At 40.9% G+C, this 17795-nt stretch overlaps 1 protein-coding gene across 3 annotated transcripts in view; it reads left to right on the forward strand.

The window, feature by feature from the left end:
* The window catches only part of dpr12 (defective proboscis extension response 12), an 852041-nt gene that overhangs the window by 723653 nt on the left and 110593 nt on the right, over positions 1-17795 (forward strand). For all 3 annotated transcript variants that reach the window (XM_065231890.1, XM_065231892.1, XM_065231891.1), the window contains exon 6: positions 14746-14880. In XM_065231890.1, coding sequence (XP_065087962.1) covers positions 14746-14880 — 135 coding nt within the window. The remainder of the gene's footprint in view (positions 1-14745; positions 14881-17795) is intronic.

Genomic DNA, 17795 nt, shown 5'->3' on the forward strand with positions numbered 1-17795 from the left:
GATGCAGGAAGTAAGAGTCGACTGCGAATCGCTTCCAAAGCGCCACCCTTCAGGCACCGTTGAAGACGACCAAGATTCTCCACATTACTATACCCACAGGCTTCTGTGGATGTATTGAAGGCACTAAAAAACATTGGCAACTCCTCCGGGATGCCGCTGAATACTGGTAGCTCCTTAGGCATAACATGTCTTGCCGCCAATTGACGAGATGTGGGCGCATTGCTTCACAGTTTGCTACCGGAACTTGCTGATTCAGAAAAGAAACTTGCTGCTGATTCAGAAAAGGCACTTGCTGCTGATTCGGGAAGAGCACTTGCTGATTCATAAAAGGCATTTGCTGCTGATTCGGAAGAGGCCCTTGCTGATTCGGGAAAGGCACTTGCCCGACGCTTGAATTCATCATTGGTACCGAATGACTACCAGCGTACACTTGCGGGTATTGATACCGTATGGCATCAAGGGATGGTTGGAAACACTTGGTCCGGGAGCGAATGAAGCAGTTGGAAATGACGGTGTAGTCAGAACATTCGTTGAACTTCCGGCGGTAGGGAACTGTGGGACCGTTTTGGAGCTGGTCGTAGAAACCGTCGTTGTGCTGGATGCAACAGGAACATTCCGCTTCGTGCACTCAGGGACCGGATTCAAGAATCTTGTCCACTCCTCAATACGTTCAATGCTTTCAACTTCACCGCTGGATGTATTGACACCTTCACAAGACGCATTCAGGATGTCGTATTGAGCCTTCCATGCTTCCTTCTCCAATAATAGTTGCCTCTTTTCCAACTGTGCCGAGTGCTCCAATTCGATACCCCTCAGCAGGCATTCCTTCTGCTTCTCGATGAGTCTGAGGTTAAGTCGAGTGCGTTCGCTGATCGGGTTACTTCCACCAGCTGTGTTTTTACGATTTTCGCTGGTATTCGCCTCAGGTGACTTTTTGCCATCACCGTTGGATGCACACACGCAGCATTGCCAGCTATCATCCTTCTTCGTTTCGTCGAATTGCACGCATCCGTAGTGGAACCACTTACTGCATCCGCCACACTCAACCATGTCATCCGCGTTGTTGGCCTTGTCGCACAATGGGCAATCGAATTCATTCGTTTCCGGCATCCTGCTATACTGATTCCGACCAAACTGATCCTAGAGTTTCACGATTTTTTTTTTACATTAGGAACTGTGATATAAGAAAAAAAAATTGGGTTCATGACATAAACACGGACCCGGATGGCCATGGGAGCGTGCTCAGGAAGATCCGAAACATCTTTACAAGTGGTAAATCCATAAAACTGATCTTAGACCTCCGCGTTTTTTTTTTTTTTCGAAAAACGGGGAACTGTGATATAAGAAAGAATTTTGGAACGTGACATAAAAATGGGCCCGGATGGCCATGGGATCATCCTCCGAAAGATCCGGAACATCCGTAAAAGTGATTCATCCATGAAACTGATTCTAGAGCTCCTCGGTTTTTTTTTGTTTTTTTCTGAAAACACTAATAACTGTAATATAAGAAATACTTAAGGGTCGTGAAATAAACATGGTCCCGGATGGCTATAAGACCGTCCTCTAAAAGATCCGAAAGATCCTTAAAAGTGGTCCATCCATGAAACTGATCCTAGAGTTCCACTTTTTTTTTCAAAAACATTAGGAACTGTGCTATAAGAAAGAATTTGGGATCATGACATAAACTTGAACCTGGATGGCCATAGGACCATCCTCCGGAAGATCCAAAACAACCATGAAACTGATCCTAGAGCTCCGCAGTTTTTTTCGAAAATACGTGGAACTTTAATATAAGAAAGAATTTGGGGTCGTGACATAAACATGGACCCAGATGGGTATGGAACCGTCCTTCGGAAGATTCGGAGCATCGGTAAAATTGGTTCATCCATGAAACTGATTCTAGAGCTCAGCAGTTTTTTTCAAATCTTTTGGAACTGTGATACAAGAAACAACAATTAGGTCGTGACGTAAACATGGACCTGAAAAGGCATGAAACTGTCCTCTGGAAGATCTGGAACATCCTTAAAGGTGGTAAATCCATGAAACTGGTCCTAGAGCTCTGCAGTTTATTTCAAAAAATATTAGGAACTGTGCTTTAAGAATTAACTTGGAGTCGTGACTTAAACATGTACCTAGATGGCCATTGGACAGTCATTTGAAAGATCCGGAACATCCGTAAAAGTGTTTCATACATGAAACTGCGAAAAAAAAACTTTGATTTTTTTCGAAAACTTCACAGTTTGAAGTGTTTTCGAGAAAACCACGAAGTACTAGAATCAGTATCATCGATGCATCACTTTTACGGATCTTCCGGAAGACGGTTTCATGGTCATTCGGGTCCATGTTTTGTTACGACCCCGAATTATTTCTTATACCACAGTTCCAAATGTTTTAAAAAAAAACCGTTCAGTTTCATGGATTGACCACTTTTAAAGATGTGTTTTCGAAAAAAAAACCGCGGAGCTCTAGGATCAGTTTCATAGATTGAACACTTTTACGGATGTTCCGGATCTTCCGGAGGACGGTCCGATGGCCATCCTGGTCCATGTTTATGTCATGAACCCAAATTCTTTCTGCATATAGCAGAGATTGCGGGTACCCAACACGTCTCTGATAGGGATATAGGGTTGTCTTCCTTGGGCCTCGAGGGTATTCAAAAGTCAATCTCTGGCGGCGTCATTATCCGTACATTGCCAAACTGCGTGATCGATGTCATCGTAACCGTTTCCACACCGACAGATGTTGATGTCCACGAGGTTTATTCTATTGAGATGCGCATCTAGCGAGTAGTGGTTGGACATAAGTCTACTCATCACGCGAATGAAGTTACGACTTAAGTCCAAGCCTTTAAACAACGCTCTCGAAGAAACATTTGGAATAATTGAATGTAACCACCGTCCAAGATTTCCATTGTACCAATCGGTTTGCCAACTCGAAAGGGTACTCTGACGCACTAAATGGTAAAATTCATCGTGTGAAATTTACCTGTCATAAAATTCGCCTTCTTGCACGCCCACCTTTACGAGAGAGTCCGCCTTCTCATTAACTGGGATTGAGCAATGTTAGAGGACCCATACAAAGGTAATCATATATGATCTTTCGACCAGCGCACTCATCTGCATCCTTACCTTTGAAAGGAAATAAGATGAGCGTCTACCTTGTTTCATCGACCGAATAGCCTCAATCCAACTGAGACTGTCTGAGAAGATGAAGTAATGTTCTGTGGGCATGTTGGAAAGCATCCCCAATGCGAAGTTGAATGCTGCCAGCTCATCAACATAAACGGAACAAGGTTCCTGAAGTTTGCAAAAAGCGCTAAATATAGGCATAGCTAAACACTATTTAACAAAATCCATAGCAAATTTCATAATACTCTTAAAAACCAAAATGTCCGCCGTCATCTATCAATCACCCGGTAAGTGATCCGGTAGCTTCTCAATAGCCCCTCTAGTCGACATCCTTCCTCTGGCACTCACCTTCGTACTCTCATTTCATCACCCATATCTCCTAACCATACACAGCAGGTCCATCCTAAACCGGATGAACCTGAGCGGCCGCCATCAGCCACCGGCCGTGGCGGTGCGGTGCTGTGCTTCATTAAACTCCCCTTAATGGCACTTTAAATCGCCCATTTAGCGCGCCAAGGAAACACCCGGATATGGGTTCTCTTCCCCTATTAGCGAAATTCGTTGGCTCCTGAGGGAAGAAGCAGCATGCATAATCCTACGAACGGGAGATGGGCCCGCAGAGGATCAGCGGCGAACGTGGAGGGTGTTTATGGTTTTTATGATTTCGATCTAACGCTGCTGGCGGTTCCCTCCTTGCTTCGTGATGACCCTTGGCATTACATCAAATCAACTCACGACTTCTCCATTCATCTGGCTCTCAGCCTTAGCAGCTCAGCCTGCAGACAGACCGGCATCAGCAGCAGCAGCAGCAGCAGCACCAGGAAGGTTTAATCGGTTATCTTTATTGCGCTCTTGAATGGCTCCACTTGGTCGACGATGGTGGGAAGATGGGGAAAGGGGAAAGTTGGCAAATTTAATCCCAGGTCGGTCATTAAAAGGCGTGCCGGTTGAGATAAAAACCCGGAAGCCACGCTTGGTCTTGTTGTAAGCGCGCTGGTTACGGAACTACTACTGTTACGTTAACATTCGGATAGTTTGCCTATCTCGTACACCGAGGTGTACCGAATGGCTGTAAAATTACTTAATAAACACAATTCGGATTTCTAGCGAATTAAAACTCAATCTCGAATACTAATAACACATACAGGTAGATAAATGATTCCTCTGTCACTGGGTATTGTTCGTTTACGAGATTAGCTTTTATTCGCAAGAAATTGGCAATTGATGTGTTTCTTTACAAAAGCAATTACACCCAAAGCTCGAGTCACTCCGGATATTCCAATCGACTCAGCTCGACGAGATCAGAAAATGTCTGTGTGTATATGTGTGTGTGAATAACTCACTTGATTTTCTCGGCGATGGCTTCCATATAACACTCTTGAATTTTATCCCAAAAATGTGCGCCAAAAACATTAAAAAATGTCTAGAACATATATTTTACGTGAAATTAATGTATAAAAAGTTACTGATGAAAAACCGATTCTTAAGGGCCACCTTAAGATATTGATTAAGAATCAGTATAACTAGTTCACTTTCACTACTCACTTTCACTATTCACATTCACTATTCACTTCCACTACACACTTACAATAATCACTGTTACTATTCACTTTTAAAAACATATAACAGCTACGAAATTCATTTACTACTTGCAAACTTCTTCAGTGCCTAGTCAGAGACCATAGACTTTGACATAGACAACATTATAATGTTTGTCATGCATAGGTTGCACCTGGCATCAGGAGTTTTTAATAACATCCTTGGAAGCAATCCTTATATTTTTTATAAAGTTCTCCTTATGTACAGTTGAATACTCCTCAGAATTCGATTAGATTTATTCATACTCCAAATGAGTCTCTCATAAGTCTAAAAATTCTAAGGATTTTTTTTTTTCCTTGATTTGTTTTCCGTCGTCGATCTTGTTTTCCGTTCTGAGCTCCAATGCTACCGACGCCAGGCAGCTCCCACACCTGGACCCTACCTATCGACCCATCAACTCATGAAGCGGGGACCAACGGCTTTACTTTACTTTACCAACGGCTACCTCCGAACATCCGGCGGCGCTTACCACTACACCACCGGCGCCGCTAAAAATTCTTTAGATATTCTCATAGAAAAACTTTTAATAAAGCCATAAATGAAAGATTTTTCTTCAGATTCAAGAGCATAAAAACGTAAAACATTTCATTTTTTCAAGCAGATTTCTGAGGAAAATTTTTCACACTTGCTTCTTTTTTGAGATAAGTTCTACTCAATTTTGAATTAGTCTTAACGGCCGTGTACGGTGTCTAGCGATTTTACAACCGTCACATCCCCAGACGATCTGAAGCAAAACGTACATTACCTCGCAACCGGTCGTCTATCTCTCTCTGTTCTCTCGATAGCCATAGCAAGCGAGCACGTCATTGGTTGATTGCGGCCTAAGAGTTTGATCAATTTTCAATAGTTTACCATTGATAAATTACTATAATCTGTATGACAAACAAATCTTACATCAATTCTAAATCAAAGGGTGTGAAAAGAATTTGAATACATCAATAAATGGCCAACTTATAAGCATTTAAAACCTAACACTATTTCGTTACACATATTTTTTGTTGATTTGCACCCCAGTTTAGTCCACAAAGGCGTAGTCCTACGTAAAAAAATAAAATAATACCGGAATAGAATGCAAATTTCCGACCTATCTGCAAAGTGGCAAATACTCATTTCAGCTAAAATAATGTATTTTGGAATAATAAAACCAAAAGATGGTATGATGACATGTTTAACTTGTAACTTACAAGAAGAGGTTGCACAGTAAATTTTGCTTTTTATGAGTCACAATCAGCAATTTTCTGATCGCTGAGTGAGTGAGTGAGTGAGTGAGTGAGTGAGTGAGTGTGTGAAAAATGTCTGATTGTGACTCTCATGAAGTGAAATAAACAGGTATAATATGTCAAACTCATTATTTGCAACCTCTTCTTGTATCTTGCCTGTTCAAAATATGAACGTAGTATCTAATTATTTCATAATTAAAAAGAAAAACATTGTTTTAGCTGAAATGAGTATTTGCAACCTTGCCTACAGGGTGCGTGACGAATTTTTGCAGTAAATTTCAAATAGTTATTTCTCATGTTTGTGCATCATGATTTAGATATATTTGGCAGCACTGGATAGCTGTTAGCACTGTTAGGTGTAAGATTTAAACAAACAATGTTGAGTAAACGTAAAGATTTCGAAACAAGAGAGCAATCTGTCAGCCGTTGTCGCTTTGTTGCGCGCCGGAGTATGCATGAAAGAAATAATTCGGTCGGTAAATGTGTCTGAAAGAATAGTGTATAATATTAAAAAAGGCTTGGGAAAGTGATGAGACGGAGCACCTGCTCATACTGCTAATAAAGCACAGAAATGGCTTACGGAAAATATTTCGTAAATTTGGGAGGAAGAAATTTGGCCCCCATGGACCCGATATCAATCCGTTGGATTATTTTGTATAGGGCGTCGTCCAATGGGATACCAATAGAACCCCTCACACCACACTTAAGTCGCTAAAAGCTAAAATCAAGGCAGTGATGACATATATGGATCGAAACACTTTAAAACGTGCATACTGCAGTTTCTGGAAGCGTCTAACTACCCTAGCAAAGTAAAATATCAAATTGATAACAAGTTCTATTACCCGGTTATCACTTTTTGATAACTGAACATGTTATCATTATGGTTGAATTAACAGCCAACATAACAAAAATGATAACAAAAAATTGCTCGTTGGATATCACAAAAATAACTAATTTTGTTATCATTGATAATATCTTGATAACAAATTCTCTAAGCCATACAAATTTATTCCATAAATTTCAAATCATGTTATCATTTTGATATCAAAGCCTTACGCTGATAACTTAAATATGATTAGGGATTAAATATTTTTATTGTTTCAATGCGAATAATATTTAAAGTTTTGAACTTACCTTGCATCGTTAATAAATATATAGTAAATTTTTCATGGTAACAACTGATAACAAAATTGATCAAGGCTGATAACTAAATAAGTTATGCGATAACAACTGAAAACAAAATGATATCTGGGATAACATGACTTATTATCTAGATGATATCGGGTTGTTATTCTACTTTGCTCGGGTACAGTCGTCGAAAGGGAAGGCAATTTTTTTGAATAAATTTACTTACAACTTCCATATGTTGCGAAAAAAAATAAATCGCACAAAATTCGTTGCTAGAATAACTAACTGGTGTATTTTTTCTCAAATATGCCATTTACTGAAAAAATTCGTCACGCACCCTGTATATGCGATGATTGATTTTTCCGTCGTACTGTATCACAAATCAAATCGGAATACATCGTAAGACTTTTCAAAGTGAAATTGTTATTACAGGTTAAATCATATATGATGTTTATTAAACTTGCTTTAATAGCAATTACATACAAAATCGTAATCACAGTAGTCATGAAATTAATTGTTACCACAGACAAACAGGCATAACATTCACAATAACGTATTACGCAAATAAAGTTTTAGTAGGAAATGTGCTCGCATTTGTCTTGGTGGCGCCATAGAAGCAATAAGCAAGCCACCTTATTTTGCTTATCGGTGTTGCCAGTTCTTTTTCAGATCAATTTAGTAGATGTCAGCTATTGAAAACGATAAGAGGGCCAGGCCACTGGAGACACATGCCACTTACTCATCGGACGAATACGGATTTGATGAATAGTAAATCCAAACAGCTGCACATTGGTCATTCCACTTGTTCTGTAATTATTACAATGCTATTTTGATGACGTTTTACTTGTTGATAATTGTACGAGCTCAATGCTCGCTTGGAATGTCTCCGTTCACCAATTGTCATGAGTCACAAAGGGTGGAGATGGACCGAATTCAGAACGATGAAGCTATCCTCGATCAGCATGCAAACTACCGACCTTATAAAAATATCGGACTCACTGACGCGAACAGAGATACGTGTGCACTCTCCAACTGAATGTTTTCAACTCTGCGCTCGAACCATAATCATTACACGGATCCTTGTTTTATCAAAGTTCAATCAATTATATAAATCTACGTAAAATTTGGTAGAACCGGCATCACTGACATCCGGCATCTGTTTTGTTTTTGTTCAACACAGCTGTTGCGTTTGCAACCGCTCGACGAACCTCTTGATGAAATGTGTGATATTGTTGTGTGTTTGTTTGTTGTTCTTCGGGGTTTTCTCGGACACGCCCGTGCTGTCAATGATCACAGTCACAATAGATCAGTGAAAGCAAGCGACGGCACGGGCGCATTGGAAGAGCAAATCGCTCTGTTGGCTATTCCAATGCGAGAAAGCACCGAAGTTATAAGTACTGTAATGTATTGTATTTTGATGCGTATTTTAATTTTAAAAATATTACAGCTTTGTGCGTTTAATTTTCTCCGCTGAAAGATCGGTGCCCAACGCTATTGTTTTCAACAACAGCTGACGTGCTGACAGAACAAAGGAAAATCAACTTGTGAAAAAATTGCATGAACGAGGGATGCTCCGGTTGCACATCAATGCTTGCGAATGTGGATGATAGAGGGTGCTAGTGTGCGTGCAAAATACGTTTGACCAGTTTTTTTTTCGGAGAATTATCTTTTAAGAGTAATGTCTGTTTGTCTGTGTTTTGATCCTTAACTCGATATCAAATTATTGGGCATCGAGTTGTGGAGCGTTGACTGTATTTGAAAATAATTGTTAACGGCGCCGGTGGTGTAGTGGTAAGCGTGATTACCTCTCACCCCAGCAGGCCTGGGTTCAATCCCAGTTGGCGCCGCCGGGATGTTCTGAGGCATAACATCTCTGATCACGCCTTCCTTCGGATGGGAAGTAAAGCCGTTGGTCCCCGGTTCATGAGTTGATGGGTCGATAGGTAGGGTCCAGGTGTGGGAGCTGCCTTCCTGGCACGTCGGTAGCATTGGTGCTCAGCACGGAAAACAAGATCGACGGAAAAAAACAAACCAAAGGAAAAAAAAAGAAAATAATTGATGAAATCAAGCTGGGCTGAAAAGCTCATCTTAAAAATCAGTTCACTTTGCTGAACTGAACAGCTCGGGTTCAGGAGCACATCTCTTCGATTCCCTTGAGGAACGATAGTGATCAGAATTTGAAATGAAGCGATTTAGTGTTACACGAAAATGGCACTTGTCACCGATAAGTGGATTAATCTGGGATTTTTGAAAACATGATGGCGGTGCACAGCTGTTGCTTAGCAACTGTAGCCTAGCAAAGTTATGTAAACACCAAGACTGAAATTACCCGGAAGAATGTCAACTGGGATAGGCAAGAGAAGTCCGAGTACGGTCTAACTACTGATCCTGAAAAACGACAACTAATATTGACGGTGGCTAAGAATATAAAACTTCAAAATTATTAACTAAGGAAATCTGTCATTGATTAGTAATCACCTGAGAATAATAATTAGGCTTATTATGTTGATAAGGAACCTTCCACTGAGAATATATCGAGAATTAAAAAAAACCCTGCAAAAATGTGTTTTCCTCGTTCAGTAAATCGTGAATATATCAGTGATATTTCAACATAGACCCATACTTGCTTCGACAAAGGTGTTCGTCATAACTTTCCCATTTTTTCATTGAATTAGGTTGATTATTTTGTCGATTAAATACCACAATGAAGCTATAAATCATCGTTTTAGAGAATTAAAAATAATAACAAAACAAGCCATGACAACAAGGAATCTGAAAAAAATATAAAAGTTGCAGGTATCACAAGATTTTTTTTGAATTTAAATAGTTGTTTAGATATAAGCTAAGAAACAGGGATTTTTTTTTGAAAAACGCAAATTTCAAACCTCAATTCTCAGAGTTGACTTCATACAAATGTTTGTTTGTAACAGCCAAAGTTATAATTTGGAGCTTTTTTTTATCATTTCTGCATTTCCCTGATAAAGCTTGTAACAGCATCAAAAACAAGAAGAAGCAGAAGAAATGTTTCCTTAATTACGTGACGAGCTCAATCCGGTAAGCAGAAATTGAAAATGTTCTCGTTGTTCGTTGGCAACTGCCTCGAAAGGCATCTAGGGGACTCCATACTATTAAGCATTGAAACTGCAAGGGATCCAATTTGAAATTTCTGTAAAGATCAGTTCGGATTCTGCTTCTGATAAGAGAAACGGTCCCATAGCGGATGCCTACATTTTAACAAGCCCTGTCGCAGAGCGGGTCTTACAGCTAAAATCCCCCCCTCCCCCCCCCCCCCCCCCAAGCAAACAAGTGATTGTAATGTTGTGTACTACACTACTGTCACTGTGCGGAGAAGTAGATTTACTTCCTGTGCTACGACGAGAACATTTTTATCGCGTTACTCTGCCGTGTTGTTGGTAAATTTCTCCCGGGACCCCCACCGTACATTCCCGGATACACGGCCGATTAAATCAACTTAATTTTGAACTTGGTTCTCTCAAATTCGCAAAAAAAAAAGTAGGTTACTGATAGACTGAGTAAAATTTTACTCGATTTTCCATGAAAAACTTTTCGAATTTGAGGAAAATCGAGAGAGGTTGTCTTTTAGTATACTCCTAGACTGAATAATTTTTTTGTTGATTTTCCTCATATTTGAGCAGAAACGTTTTTTTTTTTGTAAAGATTTTGAGTGCATAACCTCTCAATATTGAGTTGATCTCATCGACCGTGTATAAAGCTCCATGTTGTCGCTTGGTTTGTTTGCTTCTTCTCCACCGGCAAATGTAAATAAGTAACTGGGAGGAACAAAGATAAGTTGGTCTCCGTCCGCCCTGTGCCAGTGATGACTATGACTATGGCTGGTAAGATGATTCAAGTTCCATAAAAGCTACGACGTTGGCAGCAGCAGCAGCCGAGGATGAAAGGATATGAAAGTCCAATTATTTTAAGTGATTACAACAGACACTGTGGAATGACTTTTGATTTATTAAATACTATGGCTACTGAAGTTGACTGTCCTAATCGGCTTTAGTTAGAAGGGGGAAAGGCAAAAGGGAAGAAGCTGGTTCTACTCTAAAACATAACCTAGATGACAGTTTGATTGAGAGCAATGTGTTCTCGTTTGCAAGTTAATCCCTTTGGGTTGGTACCGTTTGCTGAATGGGGCAGACCGTATCTTCTACGATGGTTTTCCATGTGGTAAATGTCGGGATCATTCCTTTTATTTAATTGAGAAGCATTCTGTTGACATGCATTCAAATTGCTGCAACACGAGTAGGAATTGCTTTCGGGGGACTGTTCAACTCTCAATGTGCAACTTTCTCAGCTTTCGAATTCGATTAAATAATTTAAAGTGTATAATCCATCAGCTTTCCCATCACGCCACAAACGTCGAATAAAGTTGCCATTCCCTAGTGTCATTCCAACAGGGGGCTGCACGTGTCTGTCATGCTGCACGTGTCTGTCATGCATACACCCATCCATCACGCCACACCATTCTGGTGTGAATTAATTTATGCGGTTATCTCTTTAATTGAAAATTTTCGCACCGCAAAAATGGTTATACTATAATCCTCACATACACACACGTGGTCGGTGGGAGGGCTGTGCATAAACCCGGACGGATGCCTTCCCTGGAGAATCCCCGGAATTCGCTGCCGGACGGCTATAATTTTTAATTCTTTAAGCGGTGTCGTAATTCCGAAAACTCACACTTGCAAAATTTGCACATCACCTTTAAAAATGAGTTATTTAACAACGTAGCCTTGTCTAATTTGCGATCAGACTGATTCTCGCTAACATTAGTGACAATTTTTGAATTTACATTCGAGGGCGGTTCATAAACTACGTAAATACTACGTAATCCTCCTTTGATATAAAGGATGAGACGTTAACAAACATGTCATGTAAAATTAAGTGCTCCGAGAATGAAAAGTCCGGAGTAAATTGTGATTAGGGCGAAACTAGGAAAATGTAAACAAATGGAGAAAAACCGAGCATGTTTTCAGGTGTTAGTATAATTTTTAATTGGTTTGTTTTCCGTCGATCTTGTTTCCCGTCCTGAGCACCAATGCTACCAACGTCAGGGAGGCAGCTCCCACACCTGGACCCTACCTTTCGACCCATCAGCTCATGAACCGAGAACCAACGGCTGTTCTTCCCTTCCGAAGGAAGACGTGATCAGAGATGTTATGCCTCAGAACATCCCGGCGGCGCCGACTGGAATTGAACCCAGGCCTGCTGGGGTGATAGGAAATCACGCTTACCACTAAATACACCACCGGCGCCGCTATAGAGGAAGAGATGAAGAAGGTATTTCTACTCTCGGACTCGGTCACTGGCATGCGAGATCACATTGCTGCTCAGATGGACATCGCGTTAAAAAGCAGAATGGCATACATTAGACAAAATGTAAATGGTCTAGAAAAATTAATGTAAGAGAAATTTGACAGTATGAAAAGTTCACTTTTAAAAATAAATGCGGAAAATAAATAAGCTGTATCCTGATGAATGTGGACTGGACACACCAATTATTAGTACAAGACACTGAAGAAGTCTGCACATTATAGACGAAATACGCGTATCTGTCTAGGATAAGCAAATAAGGTAGTGGAATGAAATGGAAATTACTAATCCGTCTCTCTCTCTCTTTATAAATAAGCTGTACTTTAACTTTTTTTTGTATTACTTCTGCGTGAAGTTGACGATTTACATAGTTGAAGATGCTAATTTCAAATAACAGACTAAAGTGGTAATTTGTATACGATAGATAAGGAGATGAAAGTATAGAAATGATAGTTCCGTTAGAGTACGGCAGTGTGAAAATTGTATATAGAGAGTAGAAAGCGAGCAAAGGTCAATTTTGAGGAAGACACGAATTGGGTTTTGTTTTTCCTTGATTTGTTTTCCGTCGATCTTATTTTCCGTGCTGAGCACCAATGCTACCGAAGCCAGGAAGGCAGCTCCCACACCTGGACCCTACCTATCGACCCATCAACTCATGAACCGGGGACCAACGGCTTTACTTCCCTGGCGTGATCAGAGATGTTATGCCTCAGAACATCCCGGTGGCGCTGACTGGGATTGAACCCAGGCCTGCTGGGGTGAGAGGCAATCACGCTTACCACTACACCACCGGCGCCGCTACACGAATTGGGTTGATCATCTCCTTTACCAAACTCTCCTACCCAAAAAATGATATCTACAATTGTCTTAAAACTCTTGTCACAACTCTTTTAGAGTTCTTCCTAGAACTAGATTAGATTTTTTCCCTGAAATGCATTGGTTCCCATTACATTTTCCATGGATCCAGTTGAATATTCAAAAAATTCCTGTGAAATTTTCACAACCCTGTTCTTATAAATGTTGACTGAATCTTTAAAATCCAATGCAGTCCAAATTGCAAAGATATTTCCATGGTCCAGAATCTCATTTGTTCTCAGAGAGCAGGCGAAGTATAATTATCCCTATGGGTCTTTCAGGTAATATACATTTTCATAAATTCGAAGATTTTTCATTTATCATCATCATCTAAAATATGGAATATCCTGAGTACTTGGCACAAAAGATTGGCGGATAAGATGTTAGATAATAGTTTCATGGTATGCAAAGATAAATTCGCCGAAGGGAGTTACTTAGGACCTAATCCATTGTCATCAAAAATCGTGTAAACTACACAATTCTATTCACCGATCCGTATCAGTCCACCGAAAATCCTACATTAAATGACCCGTAAAAGCAAAATCCTCTCATCTAATCCTCCCATCAATAAATTCAATTTGATTACATAAGCCGCGCGGAGCAACGTGGCAGTGAAAGCTTAACTTTCAATAGTCACATTTCCTCCGCCGGTGGTAGCGGGGCGGCTGTTGTGGTGATGTTGGTATCATGGGATAAAGCCTGATACACTGCTGGATGCCCGTGCAGCATCATTCCATCTCTAATCAGCATCACACACCCACACCGATGTTCCACATAGGCTCGGCTTACGTCCCCGTCTAATGAAGAGTTCAACCGTATCGAAAATGGTTTCCGTACAAATTCTGCTGATTTGGCGTGGTTGCGGTTCACCGAGCGGCCAACGTGCTTGCGGGCTAGAGCTGTGGATGGATGGGATGACACACCGCACCGCGCGTGTTAACTGCCCGGGTTCCAATGGGTGGTCTCATTAGGGGCCTTTCCCCCTCTCTAGTTCTAGGTTCAAATGGGAGCAGTGGGGCACGATGGGGGCTAGAGTTTTATGCGGTTGAATTACTCGTTGATGCGGTTGGGATTTCGTGTGCTGCAGTGACTGTTCGTGCCGAATGAATCCCGTCGGGAATAGCGATGAGCTTGCATTACGATGCAATTTGCAATGGGTCCTTCAAGCGCCGTTGACTTCAAGGTGAATTTTGTCGGTTATAAATTTAGTTCGCCAATTCCAAGATTTTCTGTAGAGGAGCTGTTCCCGTGTAACGCACAACAACATCATCAAAATTCATGAAATGTTGCTGGCACAAGGCTCCGAATCAAAGCAAAAACTCTATCAGCAGCTTCATGCTTGCGAACACAATATTCTCGGTGCATAACCATTTTACAGCATTGCAATATCCACCCGGACCAGTAGTGTAGTCGTTCCACGAAGCATAAAATATATGGTTTTATCTCACATACACACCATTCTGTTCTACTTCCAGGTATCAACCCCGACCGGTGTTATTTCACATTTCGTAAATCTGCAAGTGGTCGTACCCGAAGCGTTCATACTCGGTTCCGGCGAGCTGCACGTGGATATGGGATCAACAATCAATTTAGTTTGCATAATTGAGAAGGTAAGTTGCTATTTTAGCCCCGCCCGGCGAGGGTGCCACCTTGTACACGAGTACTTGTGCCGGATGAGTATTTCCTGGAATCCGGGTTATGAAGCGGTGGCAGTCAGCAGTCTACTACTGGCAGAGTTAAGCTTTTTTCCTTGCTGCCACTTTCCGTTATGAACCACCGTAAAGCTGTGTGCCATAACATCATGCTTCGTTCCATTCGGTGGATTCCGGCCCCGAGCAGGAAGCCCAATGGCAGCAGTTGACCCTTTAGTTATTTTTATACATTTCAGCGGTGTTTCCAGGTTTGAGGGTCACTCAGTCCCGTCGTTGTGCCCATGTCCTTGAACGCCGCTTCCGGAAAACTAGTTATTCTAATAAGATTATACCTGGCGAAAGCAGCTCTACCGCACTGTGTAATGTTTGCTCACCAAAACCAAGATTCCATTTTGGGAGCACCAGGTGGATGAACAACCCTGCAAAAAAAAACAGCGGAAGTGGATTCTTCCCTGGTTTGGTTGTTTACCGTTTATGCATAGTTTGGTACTCAAGCCACCGGATAAAAATCTGGTCGGTGAAAAATAAGGATTAAATTCTTTTTCCCTCCCGAATATGGTAAAGATGGTTTCCGATGATCTAATCGACGCACTTTTAAGGGAAACTCCATCCCTCCATCTGCCGGCAACAAAGTAAGCTAAATTAGCTTCCGGAAGTTAATTTCCAATCTAAAAGCAATTACCCACCTCGGCATCGGCAGCCTTAAATGCCACCCTTGAGACCGTGTAGAATCAACCAGTCAGTCAGCCAGCGTTGACGGCGATTAATTGCAAAACTGTGGCTGCAACTGTTGGCAAGCAATTACTGCTGCTGCTGCTGCTGCTGCCACCAGCAAATCAACCCAATTGTACCATGCGCCGGGGAACGATAACTTCAGCGAATGTATTTATTTGTATGAAATGGGATTTCGCCGGGTGAAGTCCTAGGTATAGGGTACAAAGTAATCTCGTTATCGTCAGGCTGGAACGAAAAAATTGCTACAGTTGTAGGCACAGTACAAGATTCAAACCAGCTGGAGCTGCCCGCGGATGGAAGCCAAAAATAAAAATAAAAAAATAAACAGCTCAGAACCGAATTGGTAGCTTGGTACATATGGTGGTGAATGGCCATTTCGTTTTAATGGCATGAAACGAAACCGAGTTTATGATGAGGCCGATTCCTGGCAGTCATGTAGGTTGTTCGAGGGTTGTTATGTTTTCGCGGGATAAATTGATACAACATTTCCAAGATTGCGATGTTGTTCCGGCTCGATGGATACGGACATAGTTCTGTGCAGGGCTGTGGAGTTGGATCAAAATTGACCGACTATGACTCCGATTGAAACAATATTCGATACAAATTTACTTCAATGATGTTCAGTTTATTTTTTTTATTTAAGAAAATATCAGGGCAGATCGGCTATAATTACACAGAGAACCTTTAGACGATGCTTGGGACTAGCAATCATCCCCAATGTGTAAATACTGGTGATCTAAAGCTAAGCAATACCAGCGCCAGCCGCGTCCGATTGCTGATCAAGAAGAGCATGTGTAGGAATATGTTGACATCATACTCGCTTTAATGAAAACCGAGAACACCTCTGCACTTCCTCCAGAAATCATTGCGATGTTGTATAAAAGATCTGGGATTGTTTTCGTAAACGATATGCTGAATTGATGTCCTAACGATTCATAAGCGCGAATGAGCGTTGGATTGAATCCACGGTCTTCTGCTCAGTAAGCAAAATCGGTCGTCACAAGGCCAACGAGCTCCCTATATCACAGAACAATTGAGATCAAGTTTCCGTTCAGCTTGTTGTCACTGCATGATGAGCAGCACCGTACTCTACAGGTGGCGAATATGGCATTTGCCACATAACAAAACGCCAAGGGGCGAAAGTGGCTCAAATGTTTCTTGAACATCTACCTTTTTGAATTTATGATTAATTTACAAAAATTCCGCCAACTCTTTCCATGCACAATAATTTTCGTTTTTTTATTTATCTTATATCATCCTAAACTTTCTCAAAATTTCAGGAAAAACCTTGAACAATTTCTAAAAAATTTCATAAACATTCGTGAGCAAAACAAAGTTTCCAAAGCTACACACTTAGAAAAAAATCATGTAAATGTAGGTGCTTTGAGGCTGACATATACGAGTGTCAATTTTGACATAAAATTTAGTCAAAACAGACGCTAAATTCAGCTCAATCAAACGTACTTTTCGACGATAAAAGAACTTTTCAGTCTCGGAGCACTTAATTTTACATGACATGTTCGTTTACGTCTCATCCTTTATGTCAAAGATGGATTCCGTCACGTGTGAGATTAGGTATTTCTAAGTGAGTAAATTGATGCAAAATGGAGCATTCCATGTCGTAACGGAAACTTTCATCTAGCAAATCTCGTGAACCCAACGTTTGCTACTTTTGGCAAAAGTGGAATGCCAAATTCCGCGAGCATGTGAGCATGTCAATAGCGCAATCGTAGGTACGCAAATCTTTGAAATAACAACCAGAGATGTTTGTGCTGTTACAATTAATGTTACCAGATACCGATGATATTTTTTGTATCATGTTTTTGTTTAAGACGTTCCCAACGATTCATCATTTTCCCTACCGAACTGTAGCTTTTCTGAAGCAATTCAATATTTTATGACCTGAATACACGGATCCAGTGTTTCCAATTTTTTCCGAAGTGATTTAAAATGGTCCATGGTCCAGTACTTTCAAAAGTGGTCCTAAACTTTTCTAACGCTATTCAGCACTTTCTGAAATAATTCTGAACTTTTCCAAAGGATTCCAAACTTTCCTCATATAATGTGATGTCAGTACAGATAGATCTCGTTTTCGGAAACATAACTACAGTGCACTACCTACAACTCGATATTAAAGA

This window comes from Ochlerotatus camptorhynchus, unplaced genomic scaffold (assembly GCF_037179485.1).
Source record: "Ochlerotatus camptorhynchus isolate MF236.1 unplaced genomic scaffold, CSIRO-AGI_Acam_v1.1 ptg000361l, whole genome shotgun sequence".
Taxonomy (NCBI): domain Eukaryota; kingdom Metazoa; phylum Arthropoda; class Insecta; order Diptera; family Culicidae; genus Ochlerotatus; species Ochlerotatus camptorhynchus.